The 15,747-nt window shown below is 34.3% G+C and overlaps 4 protein-coding genes across 13 annotated transcripts in view; 1 reads left to right on the forward strand and 3 right to left on the reverse strand.

Annotated features, from left to right (window-relative positions):
• The window catches only part of LOC115234934, an 8,251-nt gene extending 5,577 nt beyond the window's left edge, over positions 1-2,674 (forward strand). For 3 of the 4 annotated variants that reach the window (XM_029806359.1, XM_029806375.1, XM_029806367.1), the window contains 2 exons: positions 797-880; positions 992-2,674. In XM_029806359.1, coding sequence (XP_029662219.1) covers positions 879-880; positions 992-2,225 — 1,236 coding nt within the window. In that variant the 5' untranslated portion in view covers positions 797-878 and the 3' untranslated portion in view covers positions 2,226-2,674. Of the gene's footprint in view, positions 1-82; positions 465-796; positions 881-991 lie in introns of those variants that run through there. The other variant, XM_029806382.1, reaches the window with a different exon arrangement.
• LOC115234894 (BTB/POZ domain-containing protein 7) overlaps positions 1-8,535 on the reverse strand; it is a 17,588-nt gene extending 9,053 nt beyond the window's left edge. Inside the window, exons 1-9 of one of the 6 annotated variants that reach the window (XM_029806315.1) lie at positions 8,381-8,535; positions 7,049-7,306; positions 6,305-6,687; positions 5,594-6,144; positions 5,350-5,513; positions 4,877-5,273; positions 4,641-4,793; positions 4,407-4,545; positions 3,929-4,107 (exon numbers count right to left, since the gene is read on the reverse strand). In XM_029806315.1, coding sequence (XP_029662175.1) covers positions 3,929-4,107; positions 4,407-4,545; positions 4,641-4,793; positions 4,877-5,273; positions 5,350-5,513; positions 5,594-6,144; positions 6,305-6,687; positions 7,049-7,287 — 2,205 coding nt within the window. In that variant the 5' untranslated portion in view covers positions 7,288-7,306; positions 8,381-8,535. Of the gene's footprint in view, positions 1-3,928; positions 4,108-4,406; positions 4,564-4,640; positions 4,794-4,876; positions 5,274-5,349; positions 5,514-5,593; positions 6,145-6,304; positions 6,688-7,048; positions 7,307-8,295 lie in introns of all 6 variants that reach the window. The other 5 variants (XM_029806281.1, XM_029806324.1, XM_029806306.1 and 2 more) reach the window with 5 other exon arrangements.
• Positions 8,536-9,379: 844 nt separating this feature from the next.
• On the reverse strand, positions 9,380-11,026 carry LOC115234959 (dehydrogenase/reductase SDR family member 4-like). The gene is made up of 5 exons (XM_029806395.1): positions 10,769-11,026; positions 10,428-10,605; positions 10,000-10,224; positions 9,762-9,896; positions 9,380-9,674 (listed from the first exon to the last, which is right to left on the reverse strand). Exons 1-5 carry the CDS (start codon positions 10,882-10,884, stop codon positions 9,504-9,506), a joined length of 825 nt encoding a protein of 274 aa, XP_029662255.1. The 5' UTR covers positions 10,885-11,026; the 3' UTR covers positions 9,380-9,503.
• Positions 11,027-12,295: 1,269 nt separating this feature from the next.
• Positions 12,296-15,060, reverse strand: LOC115234925 (peroxisomal N(1)-acetyl-spermine/spermidine oxidase). Of its 2 annotated transcripts, none has more exons than XM_029806337.1 (3): positions 14,759-15,060; positions 13,867-14,407; positions 12,296-13,785 (listed from the first exon to the last, which is right to left on the reverse strand). In XM_029806337.1, exons 1-3 carry the CDS (start codon positions 14,964-14,966, stop codon positions 12,936-12,938), a joined length of 1,599 nt encoding a protein of 532 aa, XP_029662197.1. In that variant the 5' UTR covers positions 14,967-15,060; the 3' UTR covers positions 12,296-12,935. The 2 variants fall into 2 exon arrangements, with proteins under 2 accessions (XP_029662197.1, XP_029662207.1); XM_029806347.1 differs by having other exon boundaries at positions 12,297-13,785; positions 14,789-15,060.
• Between the last annotated feature and the right edge of the window lie 687 nt (positions 15,061-15,747).

Here is a 15,747-nt window from a genome sequence, read left to right on the forward strand (position 1 = left end):
TATATATATATATTCAGCTTTTTAATTTGTAAATTAATGATCCTTTTTACATCAAAAATCCTTTTATTCCGCAAATATTCAAAGTTACGACTGTTTATTTGTATGTAAATTTTAATAGAATCTTTCAATAATCTTTATTATTTAAAAAGGTGGAAAAAGCCACGTTACGAAAAAGGATAAGCGAAACATAAAACGCAAAATTTACGAGAAACATTTTGACACATTTGATTTACAACTATTGTTGAATTCAAATCAAAATCAAAGTTAACGTATCGAGATTTTGTCTTGATCCAAATTGACAACACAACACAATAATAAATTTCAACCATTCTACTATTCAAAACAAACTGAAATAATACAAGGTTCATGTCTCATGATAATCCATAATTCATAACACATATCTCTTCCGAGATATATACATGCACACACGTTGGAATTCTGGAAATATCATTTTCTAATACAGGGTATGTTTAGATAAATTAAAGTATTAAATATTAAAAATTTTAGTTTTCGGATATACATTATTTATTAATATTCTTTGTTTATTTTTCAATGAGTTTTATAATTTCTAAAATTTAATTCTTCTTATATTTACAGTTTACTTACATTTTATATAATTTGGAGTAACAATTTCTTTTTTTAAATTAAATTAAATTAAATTCAAACAATCCAATTAAAAAGTTTTATTAATACAATATTAAGAATTAAGGAATTTTAGTAGAAATATCAAACTTGTAAATAAATAATAAAATTATATAGCTAACTTTAAACGAATTAAGAGAAATTGATGTTACAGCTTAGCTAGAGCTCCGAGATAGTGACGACTAAAGAACGTTCAATTTGTGCCAAAGAACACTTGACTCCAATTTCCAAGTACAATGTATGTCAATTATTTTATAATATGTGTATATAATCTTATCTTGACATGTATATAATGGTCTCGACACTTTAATTTTTCTGAGATAATCACTGATATATGAAATTTTTTTAGGAAAACACAATCATCGACCAGCATGCTTCCTGTTAAAAATCTGGACGCATTGTTAATACAAACGTACGGTCCAGATTTTCAAATACACGATGCGGAGTGGAAACAATTAACAGATCCCGGAGAAAACTTCGGTAGCCAGATATTAGCCATTACTGTCAATGCCGAACAAAATGGTAAAAAGAGAACCTTAAACATGGTTGTCAAACTACCACCGAGATCACAGTATTTGCTAGATTTGTTCGACAGTCCGATAACTTTCAAGAAAGAACTGGATTTCTACAGCACTATAGCGGCGGAGTTTTTGAAACTACAAAACGAAAGCGGAATTCCTGAAGAGACTCTAAGCGTCATCACACCGCGATTCTTAGGCGGCAGATTAGGCTTACGAGATCCGCAGTGTTTCGACGAGCAAGCCACGATCATTTTAGAAAATTTGAAAGACGACGATTATACGACGCAAGATCGCATTCTCGGTCTAGACAAAGTGCACATGGATTTTGCGATCAGTCACTTAGCCAAAATGCATGCCATAACGATTGGCCTGAAACTCAAGAAGCCTGATTTCTTCAAAAGAGTGGTGCTGCCCGTTCTCGAGTATCCTGTGAACGAGGATGCAAAAGATTGCGTAAAGGATATGGTACAGAAGGCGTACAACGATTACAAAAACATGAAAGAGGCGGAATTTTATCTGGACAAGATCGAGAAGACGCTCGAGTACGCGAAGCACGTCACCATAACGCCGAAAGAACCCTGGACGACATTGGTGCACAACGATTTCTGGGTGAATAATATGCTGTTTAAATACGATAAGACAGACAAGCCAATTAATATGAAAATTGTAGACTTTCAATTGACGATCTACGACTACGGCGTGCACGATCTCATATTTTTCCTCATATCGAGTTCCCGGAAAGAGGTCCTCGATGAACATCTCGACGACATGATTGACTTGTATTACAACTCTTTCATCAAGTGTTTAGAATCGCTAAGCGTGAACACAAACATATTTCCCAAGAGCCAGTTTATGGAGCAATTGAATCAGTGCGCTCCCATCAAATTCAAGCAATGCATCATGATGGTGCAGGTAATCCAAGCGGCGCGTGGCTCCGTTACGGAATCGACTGATACGGCGGACAAAGACGTTTTCAAGGGTGGCATCAATGACGAGAATTACAAACAAAAAATGCTCCACGTCTTGTCTGTATTCGATCGGAAGGGATGGCTTGTGAAATGATTAGAAGCGAAAGACTACTTTTAAAAAATTAATCCTTTCGTAGAGAATTGTTTTGTTTGCCTATAAAATAATCGCCAAATAATATAATAATAATAGAAAAAATTGACAAGTATTTCATACGATCACATTTGTAAAATTGTAAATAAATATTAACGATGAGAAGATTTTTTAAGACAATGTAAAACATGTTAAGGACCAAAGCTAGTGATCATATTGATATATCAATGACATATTGTATATGAATATTTAACTAAGTCAATAATTGTTAAGACGATATATAAATATTAACACACGAAAGATGCAATTTAACTGTTACGGTGCTAAAAATGTGATCAATATTTGCCGCATTTTGGCTCTCATTCACATGAAGTAGAGAACTTGATCATGCCAATATGTAAATATTGTAAATTATGAAATAGTATTTTCTAATAAAAATTATATATACACAATTCTATTTTAAATGAGATTATATATTCATAATAGAATATGTACAATAAAACAGTAAATTTGCATTCATATGCTTACCCACATTATTAAAATGTAGAATAATTATATCTAAGATATACGTAATTTGTTTTTCTTTTTTTTTTTAATATTACGCGATTTATTAACACTATTATTGTTATAAATTATTATAAATTGTCTAAGATTAAAAGCAAAGTAAAAAGCGGTAACATAAGAAAGTACTCACCTCCAAAAGATCAGCCACAGTATCGGGTAAGTTGAATTCCCTGACAACGCGCAGTCGCACTTGCCGATTGATTTCATGTCGCGAAGAAAGTGGCAAGCTTATGGCCCGCTGACAGCTCGGTGATTGCTTCAATTTCTGCTCCCGCTTCAGCATTGCAGCCATCGTTGCAGAATCTGGCACTACAACAATCAATCAAGTTCATTATCTTCTATCAATTATCAATTAAATCTATCTATTATTTTATCTTTTAATCTCTATGTATATCATTCACAAATGAGAGAATCTCATTTACATATACATACACTCTATTCAATATTAAAGATATCGTTAATGTTTTTATTTTCTTATATAGCTTATATATCGACATAAAGTTAAGTTTTCGTGTCGAGATTATATATAATACCCAAGTTTTTATAGTATGTTAATTTTAGATTTTCGAAACATAATGGAATAGCGTAATAACTAAATGTCGTAATACCTGGAAATGCTGCAGCGAGAACATCAACACCAGCGGTACCCATGGCTCTTGGTTTCTCCTCAACCATGTACAGCGCATCCGGTATATCTGCCACGTATCGCGGCCTCCGTAATCTCACTAAATCAGCTTCTTGGATCATCTGTTCTTCCACCAAGGACTAATAACCAATAAATATAATTCATCAACATGTACATCGATAAATGTTTCTAGAAGTTTAAAAACGATTAGCATTACCTTAATCTCTTCATAATATGGCATGAATAGCCTTGGTCTCACGAAAAATCCGTTCTTTTTTCCGCCTCTTATCCAAGCATTCACCCGTAAATTATCCCTTTCGTCTCCTATCATGTGACTTGGCGGAGTTGAAACCAGTCCTCTCCTAATAGCCTGAAATTATTAAACGTAATGTATTAACGAGATATATAATTTTTTTTAATATTACGCGATTTATTAACACTATTATTGTTATAAATTATTATAAATTGTCTAAGATTAAAAGCAAAGTAAAAAGCGGTAACATAAGAAAGTACTCACCTCCAAAAGATCAGCCACAGTATCGGGTAAGTTGAATTCCCTGACAACGCGCAGTCGCACTTGCCGATTGATTTCATGTCGCGAAGAAAGTGGCAAGCTTATGGCCCGCTGACAGCTCGGTGATTGCTTCAATTTCTGCTCCCGCTTCAGCATTGCAGCCATCGTTGCAGAATCTGGCACTACAACAATCAATCAAGTTCATTATCTTCTATCAATTATCAATTAAATCTATCTATTATTTTATCTTTTAATCTCTATGTATATCATTCACAAATGAGAGAATCTCATTTACATATACATACACTCTATTCAATATTAAAGATATCTTTAATGTTTTTATTTTCTTATATAGCTTATATATCGACATAAAGTTAAGTTTTCGTGTCGAGATTATATATAATACCCAAGTTTTTATAGTATGTTAATTTTAGATTTTCGAAACATAATGGAATAGCGTAATAACTAAATGTCGTAATACCTGGAAATGCTGCAGCGAGAACATCAACACCAGCGGTACCCATGGCTCTTGGTTTCTCCTCAACCATGTACAGCGCATCCGGTATATCTGCCACGTATCGCGGCCTCCGTAATCTCACTAAATCAGCTTCTTGGATCATCTGTTCTTCCACCAAGGACTAATAATCAATAAATATAATTCATCAACATGTACATCGATAAATGTTTCTAGAAGTTTAAAAACGATTAGCATTACCTTAATCTCTTCATAATATGGCATGAATAGCCTTGGTCTCACGAAAAATCCGTTCTTTTTTCCGCCTCTTATCCAAGCATTCACCCGTAAATTATCCCTTTCGTCTCCTATCATGTGACTTGGCGGAGTTGAAACCAGTCCTCTCCTAATAGCCTGAAATTATTAAACGTAATGTATTAACGAGATATATATTTTTTTTTGAATAATTTAAAATATTTTGCAAGAAAAACACACACATATATATATACCTGTGCTAATGCTTCGCTATTCGGCGGCAATATATGATCTATTCTGACAAGCGGCAAAAGTTCGCTTAGTATCTCCCTTAATTCGATGTCGCTGAGATCTCTCTTCTTAATACCCTTTCTGGTCACGGAGTGCACGGTATGGCTAAGCAAATTGGGCTCTCGATCCTCCATTCGACGTACTAATTCGTATTCGCCCCATTTGAGCACTGCCTGCAGTACTTCAAGTTCGCTTGCTTGTAAAAAATGACTCTGTAATACATTCGCTAAATGGGCATGATCTAACTGATGGAGAATCGAGGACGAAGCAATCGGCTGAAATTCCTCCCTTAAGTAATGTAACGCTTGTCTATGCACCCATGCTGATCCGTGAGGTTGACTACCCCACCTGCACATATAACATAATTTTTTGTATGTGACAAACTAATATTCACAGAGAATCGATCAGTAATAAAAAAACATACTTGAGAACAGTCGGTAGCGATTCCAAGGTGAGATATTCCAAGATAAGATCCTCGCAACCTTGCGATAATATATCAAGCTCGAGAAATCGTCCGATTTGATACAATTCCATCGCTTCTTCCAAGGGACTCGGTCGCATTCGACCCGTATGTGTTAGAGCTTGAACCTATAAATTTAAACAAAAACATTAGTACTATATAAAAGTAATGTAAAAAATATTTTCATGCTTAATACTGAAATATTTACCTCCCCCAAGCTACCAGCGCTGTTTCCGCAACCACTTCCTCGCAATATTAATGACAAGTCGACGGTATCTAGATACACAGCGTGTAACAAGACTCTGGCATATCGCTTAGGTATTACACTTTCATCCAACACTATTCTAGTAGGTATATGAAGCGCCCTTTCTGTGTGATCCTCGCCCGATCTGGTCCGTCTTTGTATTAAATTTCTAAAGAAAGGAGATCTCGCGGAGAGTATCGCTTTATGACATGGCAGCTCTAATTTAGGGCGAAATCCGTACTCCGAACTTCCGCTATCCGGTCTTTGATAATCGCTGTCCGAGGTGAATACGAGAGCGGCGTCGGCATAATCGCCAGTATCCAGCAAATATCTGAGATCATGCTCCAATGGATTTGGAGTTCCAAATTCTTCACCGAGTCGCCGAAGTAGATTCGCTTCTAATGTTGCATCGTGCGGGCAGATATCACCAGTGTAAAGATACCGTAATAACGCTGAGAACATCTGCACTTCAAGATGCGGAGTTCTCAACTCCAAACATATTCTAGCACCATATCCTGCAATTTTTAACAAAATATGTTTACCATATGTGAGCAATAACAATGTCTTATATAACATTACACTTTATATTGAACAATAAAGAATTTATTATAAAGTGAGAAATTTTATTATTAAAAAGATTTTAAATTACAACATGTTTTATTATTAAATATGTACCAGGGCAACCAGCCAAGAGATCTCTAAAGTATGGGCATCTAGCAGAAAGCACGGCTCTGTGAACGGGAAAGCACGCTCCTCTATATACAAGATCCACATCGGAACAATGTTTGTAATCATATAACATTGACAGGTCTTGCTTGAAAGTAGCAGCTGGTGGTCTAGCTAGTTCAGCTTGAACATGAAGATCTTTCAATGCAGCTAATGCCTCATACTCCTCAAGCAGAGCTGTTGCTTCCAAGTGACTCCACGTGGACACCAAATCTCTAATAATTCTACCATGATCACATGCTTTAGAAGAGCGGCGTCTCCTAATAAATTTCTTGCGTAACGTTGCAAATCCTGTCATCTTCTTCTTTTTCTCTCTATACATGAATAAACAACTATAGGAAATTTGATGTGCGATCACATTTGTAACTTCCGTCTTTGAATAATTCTCTTTCTTTACTTATATGTTAAGATTCGAATTAAAATATAATATATTCTAAATTAAGTATTTCTTTTATTTTATATATATTATATCTTTTTACGTTTCTTATTTTGGATCTATTTTAAAATAGTCATTAATCAAAATTATATAGACATATTATATATAAAATATGTAAGCTAAATAAAATATTTCTGTTATTTAGAAAGTTATAATTAAATATAAAATTATATAAAGTTATAGTTATGTTTTTTAAAAAGCAATAGCAGTGAACAGTAATGAATAGCAATGAATTATATAAGATATTGATAATGTACCTAACTGCAATGCCATGTTGTTCTGGACTACTTGACGCTGAGAGTCTAGCTGCTTGGACCGAATCTCCACCTACGTTGGTGATGCTTGATGATGCAGAAGCACCCATTCTATGTGTCATGTGAGAGGCATCTCCACGCTGTCTTCTCATAAACCAGGAATCCCTTTTATCGGTACTATCTATACTTCTTATGCGTCTGCGTTGCAACACACACGGTGTCAAAATACGAAGTACATTCATTGCTTACCCAGACAACAGCCTAAAATAAATTTATCTGATAACAGTTTAATGTTAGGGCATGACATAGTTATCGCAAAATTTAAAAATTCATGCACAATATATATTTTATAATATAATTTTAAATATATACTATAATCAAACTGATTCGATTTAATGCAAAAACAAATAATCTATATATTGTATAATATACCAAGTAAATAATAATCTTTTATTTATTATAACTCATTCTTAAATAAATCTTAATTATGTATCTATATTTGTCTTTTCTTTTAATGTTTTTTAAACAGTTATACTTCATCATCAATTCTCAGATATGTAGAATTATATATTATTATTATTAAATTTTTATTCTATTCTTCAAATGTGTTTGAGCAAATTATTCAAGTAAATAAACAGATTAATTTATTTTGAACAAAAATTTTGACTATATCAGAGCATAATAAAAGTAAGCACAAGCATTCAAATGTATAATAAAAATTGTTTAAATTAATTTGAATGTGTATATATTATTTGTTAAAATAATTAACACTGATGTGTTCGAGCGAAAATATGTTTGAGTGCGTAAACGGGTCTTTAAATTAAGATCGAGCAATGGAGTAGAGATTGACATATTGATAATGCATTGCATGGCAACAGATTTGCGCGAATCTCTGAAAAGGTATCACTATCCGAACATAATAAGAGGAAAACAAGTTCACGAAAAGATCTCTCTGAGTTCGCGAGAATTAAATTATGCTGCATGAAAAGATATATATATATATATATACATTTACACGGTTCTCCGTTTGACATACATGTCAAAGCTAAGATAGCAAACGCACAATACAAATAAAGTGCGACGGGCGCGTTATGTTAGTCAACGATAATGCATGACGTACGAGAACGACACAGGTTCACTCACCTTCGCGTTCACGGGAAGGAAAGGAAAAAAAAAATATTGAAAACGCATGTGATATATAAACGGAACGCGTGAACGCGATAACGCTAATGAACGCGGGATACACATACAAAACATCGCCACCGCTGCATTCGCGACGAACGAAATCCGGGACGGAGAGGGTGGGAGACGAACGCCCGACGTCGTCGTCGTTACCTGGGTCTCCGGGACTGCTACCTCTCGTATCCATATTATTTGCGATCACGCGCGACACTCGGCCGTACAACAAACTGGCACGGATAATCATCATCACAAAGCACGACGGCCATGTTTATAGCTTACGCGAGTGAGGGTATCCTGTGTGCGTGCGCGCGTGTGTGTATATTGTGCGTGTGGTAAATAAAAGTGAAGCGAGAGTCAAGCATGGCGCCCTCCTTCTAACGGTGTGCGGCTCGAGAGCTCGAATCGAACGAATCGATTACGCGACGATTCACGTCACAGAACGGACGTTTCGCGTCGTCGCTCGTCAACGCTGTCGTCATCGCGTGCTCCATGACGTTTGATGCGCGACGAGCAACACCGAGCGATGCATCATCTCGGGGGATGACTCGCGGCCGATCGTAACGAACGATTATTCGTTTATGACAAGCGTTAAACTTTTCGTGTTTTTAATTTACGTTTGTAACATTTCTAGGAGAGAACAGTTGTTTTACGAGATTATTTCGCGACGGAGAAACATCTCGACGATGATCGAGGACACTATTCGGAACTCTGAACAGATCAATCGCGCATAGCTTTTTACACTGTGACGTCATGGGATTAATGTATCGCGGTAATTTTCTACCCCTCACGTCGATCAACAAAATGTCCCTTCAAGAGAAAACGCGAAAAAAGATCTTTTTTTTTTTTATATTTTCATTGCATTAAAGTTAAATAAAATCAGTTTAACTTATTACATTTAACGAGATTGCGACAATCTGTCCAATTATTTGTCGAAGAATACATATATATATACATTCCATACATAGTACATATATATACATATATATAAGTGGCTAGTTTTCTCCCTCTCTTTATACTTATCTATTATTTGATATTTTTTTCGTCAATTATATAATATATATTATCATTTCTTATATGAATATATTAAACTAATATAATCTTATATATATACAATTGCGAAACAAATTATATGAAAAAAAAAACTCAAGCACCATATTTTACATGTATACTTATATAAAAATATATAAGGAAATGAATTTTTTCTTAACATTATTGTACAAAACTAGAAGTACGGAGAAAATATATAAAGTATATATAAAATGGTTATAAAGTAAATTTAGAGTCTTGATTGCATACCACCAGATACCACTATGGTTTCACCAGTAATGTAAGAAGCATCGCTACTTGCTAAAAAAGCGGCTACACTTCCAATCTCATCTGACATTCCCAATCTTTTCATATTAATATGTGATATAGCAACATTGTAGTTGTCCTCTGATTCGTACAACTAAAACCATGATAAATTCAAATATAAGAAGTTATCCTTCAATAAAACAACAGATTGAACGATTTAGAAATGATTATGGAAAAATACCGGTTTTGAAAACTTAGTCTTTATTATCCCTGGTGCAATACAGTTTACACGAATCCCATCAAATGCAAGTTCTTCTGCAGTAGCTTTAGTTAGACCCAATAAAGCAGTCTTGCTAACTGAATATATACCTAGTAACTAAAATGTTATATTGATAAGATAATTTCTTATTATGAAGTTTTTTTATTATAAATAGAGGATATATAAAAATAGGAGCAAACATTTTTTTCAATAAACTCACATTAAAAGGCGCATATGCAGCAATTGAAGATACGATAATAATAGAAGGTGATTTACTGCATTTAAGAAGTGTCAAAGATTCTTTCATAAGCAAGAATGTAGACTTGACATTGATATCAAAAATTTTGTCCCATATTTCCTCAGTGCTATCTAATACGGGGCCAACTGCTGGGTTAACAGCTGCATTAGATATCAAAATATCCAAACCTCCAAAATTTGCTTTGGTCTGCAATTTTTTACAATTTTATCCAAACTTTTTATATGTATTGATATATAATTATATTTAGATGATAAAACAATCTACTGATACTAATTGGTAAAAAAATGTATATGTTCAAAAAATTGAAACGTGGTTTTCTAAGAAAAAAGGAAATTATTACACGCATATATATGTGTGTATATAGAAAAATAGCACTTGTTATAACTTACTTTTTCAAACAAATTTTTTCTATCTTCTGTCTTTCCCACATGGCAGACAGTACCTGCAACTTGTAATCCCTCGGAATGAAGTTCTTCTACAGCCTTTTTCACATTCGATTCTTTACGACTGCTGATCATTACTTTAGCACCTTCTTGTGCTAAACGTTTCGCTATGGAAAATCCTATTCTGTGGAAGTTCAAACCATAACCTAAGCATAGTATATTCAAAATGTTATACAACTAATTTTCGCAAGAACATAAGAATTTCTTCTTAGAATGACATTGACATATTGTCTCATATTGTGCAGAATGTTCGAATTATAATTCCAAATATGATTTTCTTTTATTACCCCTCTGTAGACGCTGTCACGATCGCGACTTTTCCCTCCAATCGGTTGCATTTTACCGAGGAAGTTACATTAGTACCAAAATTTCGGACACTTTGATTTATTGCAGTACGCAACATCGTGAAAAGTATGATACACAACGTTCTTCGTGATGCGGCAAGTTAGCAGATTAATTGGAAGTCACGATAAATTACTGTGACTTTGAATCTGATATCATGCTATAAATATATAGATATTAGATACGGTTATAAAAAATCGACACATCTAGGCTTTATTGTAAAGATTTAAATAAAATCGATGCAATCTTTTAAACGTGCAAAATAATTTGAGCTAATGTATATAGAAACAAGATGGCATATGATAGTAAAATTGTCATCATTATTAAAATGTCAAATGCATTTAGAATATCATTTCAGGACCACACAACTCTTAACATACCAAGTTATTTTCATAGAATATTACAGAAGATTTGCGAAATTATCTCCTCCTTTTTCTCTTTTAAATTTTATATTTGACTACACAATTTATACACACATCTATAGAACTTTGTTAACAATAAAAAATTTATGAAAATGTTATTGTAACATAATATTTAACATTTTCTCAAAAAACACTTGGTGGTTTTTTAAATACAATCAAAAGAGAAGAAAAGAGGGAATAACTTTTTTTGGACTGATATAATAGTTCAAACCGTTTTCCACTTTCATTTCTGACATATATTAATTTCCTTTACATTTTCTATAAATAATATTTTTATAAAATAAATAGCAAATTTCTATCAGATTGTTTTGTTCTTTTTTGCATTCTGAATATGCACTCTTAGATACAATACTTTTCTTTCAAGAACTCTGTGAAATTTAATTATCAAGTCACTTATTCCAAATTATATTCTTTTTAATGTGCAGCATTTGTTAATAAACAATTCTATTCTTATAAGTTCTTTGGACTTGCATATGTATTATAATTCTTGCAATTTTAAATAGACATTTTTCATTCTTTCCATTCATTTAGTATTTCAAGAATTAATATGTCTGATGGCACATAACATTTGCTAACATAACATGTAGTAATATAAAATAATATAGAACAAGTAGAATGTCTCTATTCTACTTTATAGAAATCATTTCAATGTCGGTATTCGATATTATCGTGATTTTGTTATCGAGTTTGGTTAAAAAATTGTCCATTATTTATCAAATACATCGTTTTCATGTATTTTTCAAAATGACTAGATTAATGCATGACGGAACTTTTTTCACTAAACAGTAAGTACGATGTGTGATAAGTGATAACAAAGAAATCAAGCAAGCGAATAATTCACATTCATAGTAAACGCGTACAAGAAAATTGAGAATAAAAAGTATACAATATACGCTTTCCGATTTCTTATAAATCTCACTACTAATTTTTGTATATATATAATATATATATATATATATATATATATATATATATATATATATATATATATATATATATATATATATATATATATATATATATATATATATATATATATGTGTGTGTGTGTGTGTGCGTGTGTGTGCGTGTGTGTGTGTGCGCGCGCGCGCGCGCGTGCGTATATGTGAGTGTGTGTGTTATAACATGCACATACATACATACATAATCGTTAAAAATATCGTTACATATCGCGCAAATAGAATTAGGCTCGTCCATGTGAATTCGACTGGATCCGATATACTATCTACATGAGATTAGCAAAAACATTATATAGTTCGCGCGATTTCATAAAATAAATGTTTGCATAATCACCTAAAAATATTTGTTTCGTTATATTTAAGATATTCTCGTATTCAAACAAAATAACATCCGTGCCGAATACATTTGTAACATCCACATATCACATCGATCACTCACGATATCGCCGACGTCGGTGACATGCAGTTTCTCTGTCCTATCTCGGTTTTACTCGCGTTATTTGTTCACGGCACGGTATGCATAATACGATAAATACACACCTCATCCGCATAATCCATAATTCGCAGACATAAAACTTTAAAAAGCACCATTATGTACATGATGTGTATAGAGATGATAGTTTCGCACTACAGTATTTACAAAATGAAAGTAACCGCGCGTAATGTATATATAGCACTAAATACATCTTTAATCGTCGTACATATATTTCTTTCTCGGGAAAAATCGTGCATTAATTCAAAGAAATGCCTTGTATCCACGAGCTGAGATCGCTAGTGTCCTCGCAACTAAGACTCAACGCGTGCTTTTCGCTCTGTTTGACACCCAAGAGCAATTCAGACGCCGTTCGGCCGGTCAAATATGCTCCGTGTACCGTGCTGTAGAACGATGAATGTGTATGTTCACCCGCGAATGCCACCAAAATTTTAGCCGTTCCGTCCGTCTCGTCTTCCGCTTTCTCCTGGATCAACGGCTCGGCCAAACTTCTGATGTCTAATTGACTCGCTCCGACAGCCATCGCAGTGTAGGAACCCTGTGTGTAGGGTTGCGAGTGCCATGTGGTGCGCAGACAGCTCTTCGGGGTCGGTACGAAGGGATCGTTGAGGAACCGTCGCAGAATCGTCGTGCACACTTCCGCCACCTCTGTAGTGCTTAGTTTCTCCATGTATTCCGCCGCGCGACCGGATATCCAACCGAGCAGCAACGTATCCGAGATTTTGATGAACGAATATATCTTTCTGAACCAGGTCTTGCCAATATCCTGCTTTTCCGCTTCGGATAATCGCTCGTCGTCCCATAGGAGCATCACTTCCGATACGCCAGGATTCAGGAAAGGTCGTTCGTATTCGAGAAATATTTTATTCACTGTACCGAACATCAGTCTATTTATCGCTTCGAGTTTATAAGTCGGCAATGATGGTTCAAACAAGTCTGTAGCTGTCCTTTTTAAAACGCCCAACGGCAATGTACATACTACGTGCTCCGCGGTAATTGTCTTTCCATTTTCACATTGTACTTCTATAAGGCTATTCGATTTAGAATCGGAGTTTCTTGTAGGATTGATGCCTTCCTGGGGACGCCACCTACAAGTAATAGGCTAATTTATAACACTAGTGCATATCATCTAACACATTTACCATATAATTAATTACTACAAGACTCACCTAATCTTTGTCACGACATGCCGAGTAAGAATACAATTCTTTGGTATGTGCTTTGAAACTGGTTCCAATATAGCACTGTATCCATTTGGAAGACTAATATTTCCACCTTGAAGCTCATCGTAGGAGCCCATTTCCAGGAGATCCACTTCATCCATGCTGTCGCAGCCTGTAACACAGGTCTCCCTCTTGAGTAGACAATCGAAGATCAATTGTCTCACTCGTCGTTGTTCAAGTGGTAAGGACGAAAGGTATATCTCCGCTTCCAGTGCAATGTGTGCCCCTGCGCTTGTTATACCGTCTGGCGGACTATATGTGCTTAGAAAGTATTCTTCGCATCGTCTCAAGAAGCATACATAAGCTTCATAAATCTCCCGCAAGACGGGAAACGGTAACTGTTTCCCATCCTCCAAAGCAGCCACTACTTTATGGGGTTTCGGCACATGTACAATATCTATTAAACCGTTCGCCATTGCTAGCTCAAACATGGGATTACCTAGTACACCATGGATCCAATTTGCCCCTAATTCAACTTTTTCATTGCCTAGGCAAAATGGACAAAAAGAAAAAATGAAAAATTGTATTATTTATTTTCTATCATTTCTTTTTTAAATAACGAGAATTGACAATATAATTACTTTAAAAATTAACTTTGCCAGAATAATTGATAAAGTTATCTTGTATAAAATTATAAATTCTGTTGTGATTAACATTTTATATGCGTATATGTGTATATATATTTCTAATTTCCTTACATCATTATTAATTCATATTACAAATTTCGAAAATAAATAATATCTTTAAACATTTTAATATATATTATAATGATTATAATTGCAGAGTACGTCGCATTCTATTATAAGAGCAAATAAATTTGAAAGCAAGTCACACAAACATCGTCCAGGAGAGGTTACGTCAACCGTACCGATTTGAGCGGCAACGATTCGTCCGCCTATACGTCCGCGCGCTTCGACGATAAGAAAATCCATCTCGCTATTCTTTAACAAATGAGTTGCCGCCGATAATCCGGCCATACCGGCACCAATAATCAAAATCTTGCATGAGAGTCGATCATCCTCCGAATTATTTGTGGAGTCCGCCATGTTTATCACATATGACCACGCATACGCATTACCAGAGAGAAGAATGAGAGTCGCCACGCTGCCGTTTTTCGTGTAACGCTTTTTCTAGGTCGTACACTAGTCATAGTTTTTGGACATATTTTACTCAAAAAAATATTGTTCAAACAACGAATTTCTATGGCCATTCTTGAAAAACGGATTCTATTATTATTCAGAGAAAAAAATATATCCCTAATAAATTTTTGCTTGTGATTCATCGTGTCAGTTATTCAAAGTTGTTCATAATATTGCCTTCATCGTGAAGAGAAATTCTATACATTTTCGACGGAAAACGAATAAAACGAAATGAATCATTGTACTTATAATACAATAGAAAACAGATCACAAATGAGATAAAAATAAATCGCAAAAGATATGTGATTACAATTCTTATAATGTTTGTTGTGTTTGCTAATAATACAATTATGTTGAAAATTATGTAATGCTGGAATTAATAAATAACGGTAAAATCACAAAACTGTGCTAGTCACAATAAATCACAATAAAATAAAAATTGTTTTATCAAAACTGTATTCGCTCTGCCATTTATGTTTATATTTTCGAAAATGTAGAATGTTAAGAATGGGAAAGAGAGGTATTTTTCCTCCTACAAATTTCTCCATCATAAAGCACTGATCGTGAGAGTATGGCTGCGTTCCGTTTCACGCATTGAGCGCATAGATCGCATGGAAATCTATAGTTCACGTAATGCCCGTATCAGACTACGCATTGAAGATTGAGATTCAAGATTCAAGATTGAAAT

The sequence above is a fragment of the Formica exsecta genome, unplaced genomic scaffold, assembly GCF_003651465.1.
Source record: "Formica exsecta isolate Colony F162 unplaced genomic scaffold, ASM365146v1 scaffold108, whole genome shotgun sequence".
NCBI classification, from domain to species: Eukaryota; Metazoa; Arthropoda; class Insecta; order Hymenoptera; family Formicidae; genus Formica; species Formica exsecta.

Excerpts from the sequence above, each read along its gene's own strand:
- LOC115234959 (XM_029806395.1), bottom strand. The coding sequence starts at position 10,884 with ATGTTGCGTACTGCAATAAATCAAAGTGTCCGAAATTTTGGTACTAAT. Across the intron at positions 10,606-10,768 it reads GTGACAGCGTCTACAGAGGG|AATAGGATTTTCCATAGCGA; the intron begins GTAATAAAAGAA and ends GAACTTCCACAG. Across the intron at positions 9,897-9,999 it reads CTGCATATGCGCCTTTTAAT|TTACTAGGTATATATTCAGT; the intron begins GTGAGTTTATTG and ends ATAACATTTTAG.
- LOC115234925 (XM_029806337.1), bottom strand. The coding sequence starts at position 14,966 with ATGGCGGACTCCACAAATAATTCGGAGGATGATCGACTCTCATGCAAG. Across the intron at positions 14,408-14,758 it reads CGTAACCTCTCCTGGACGAT|GCAATGAAAAAGTTGAATTA; the intron begins GTTTGTGTGACT and ends CATTTTGCCTAG. Across the intron at positions 13,786-13,866 it reads CATGTCGTGACAAAGATTAG|GTGGCGTCCCCAGGAAGGCA; the intron begins GTGAGTCTTGTA and ends TATTACTTGTAG.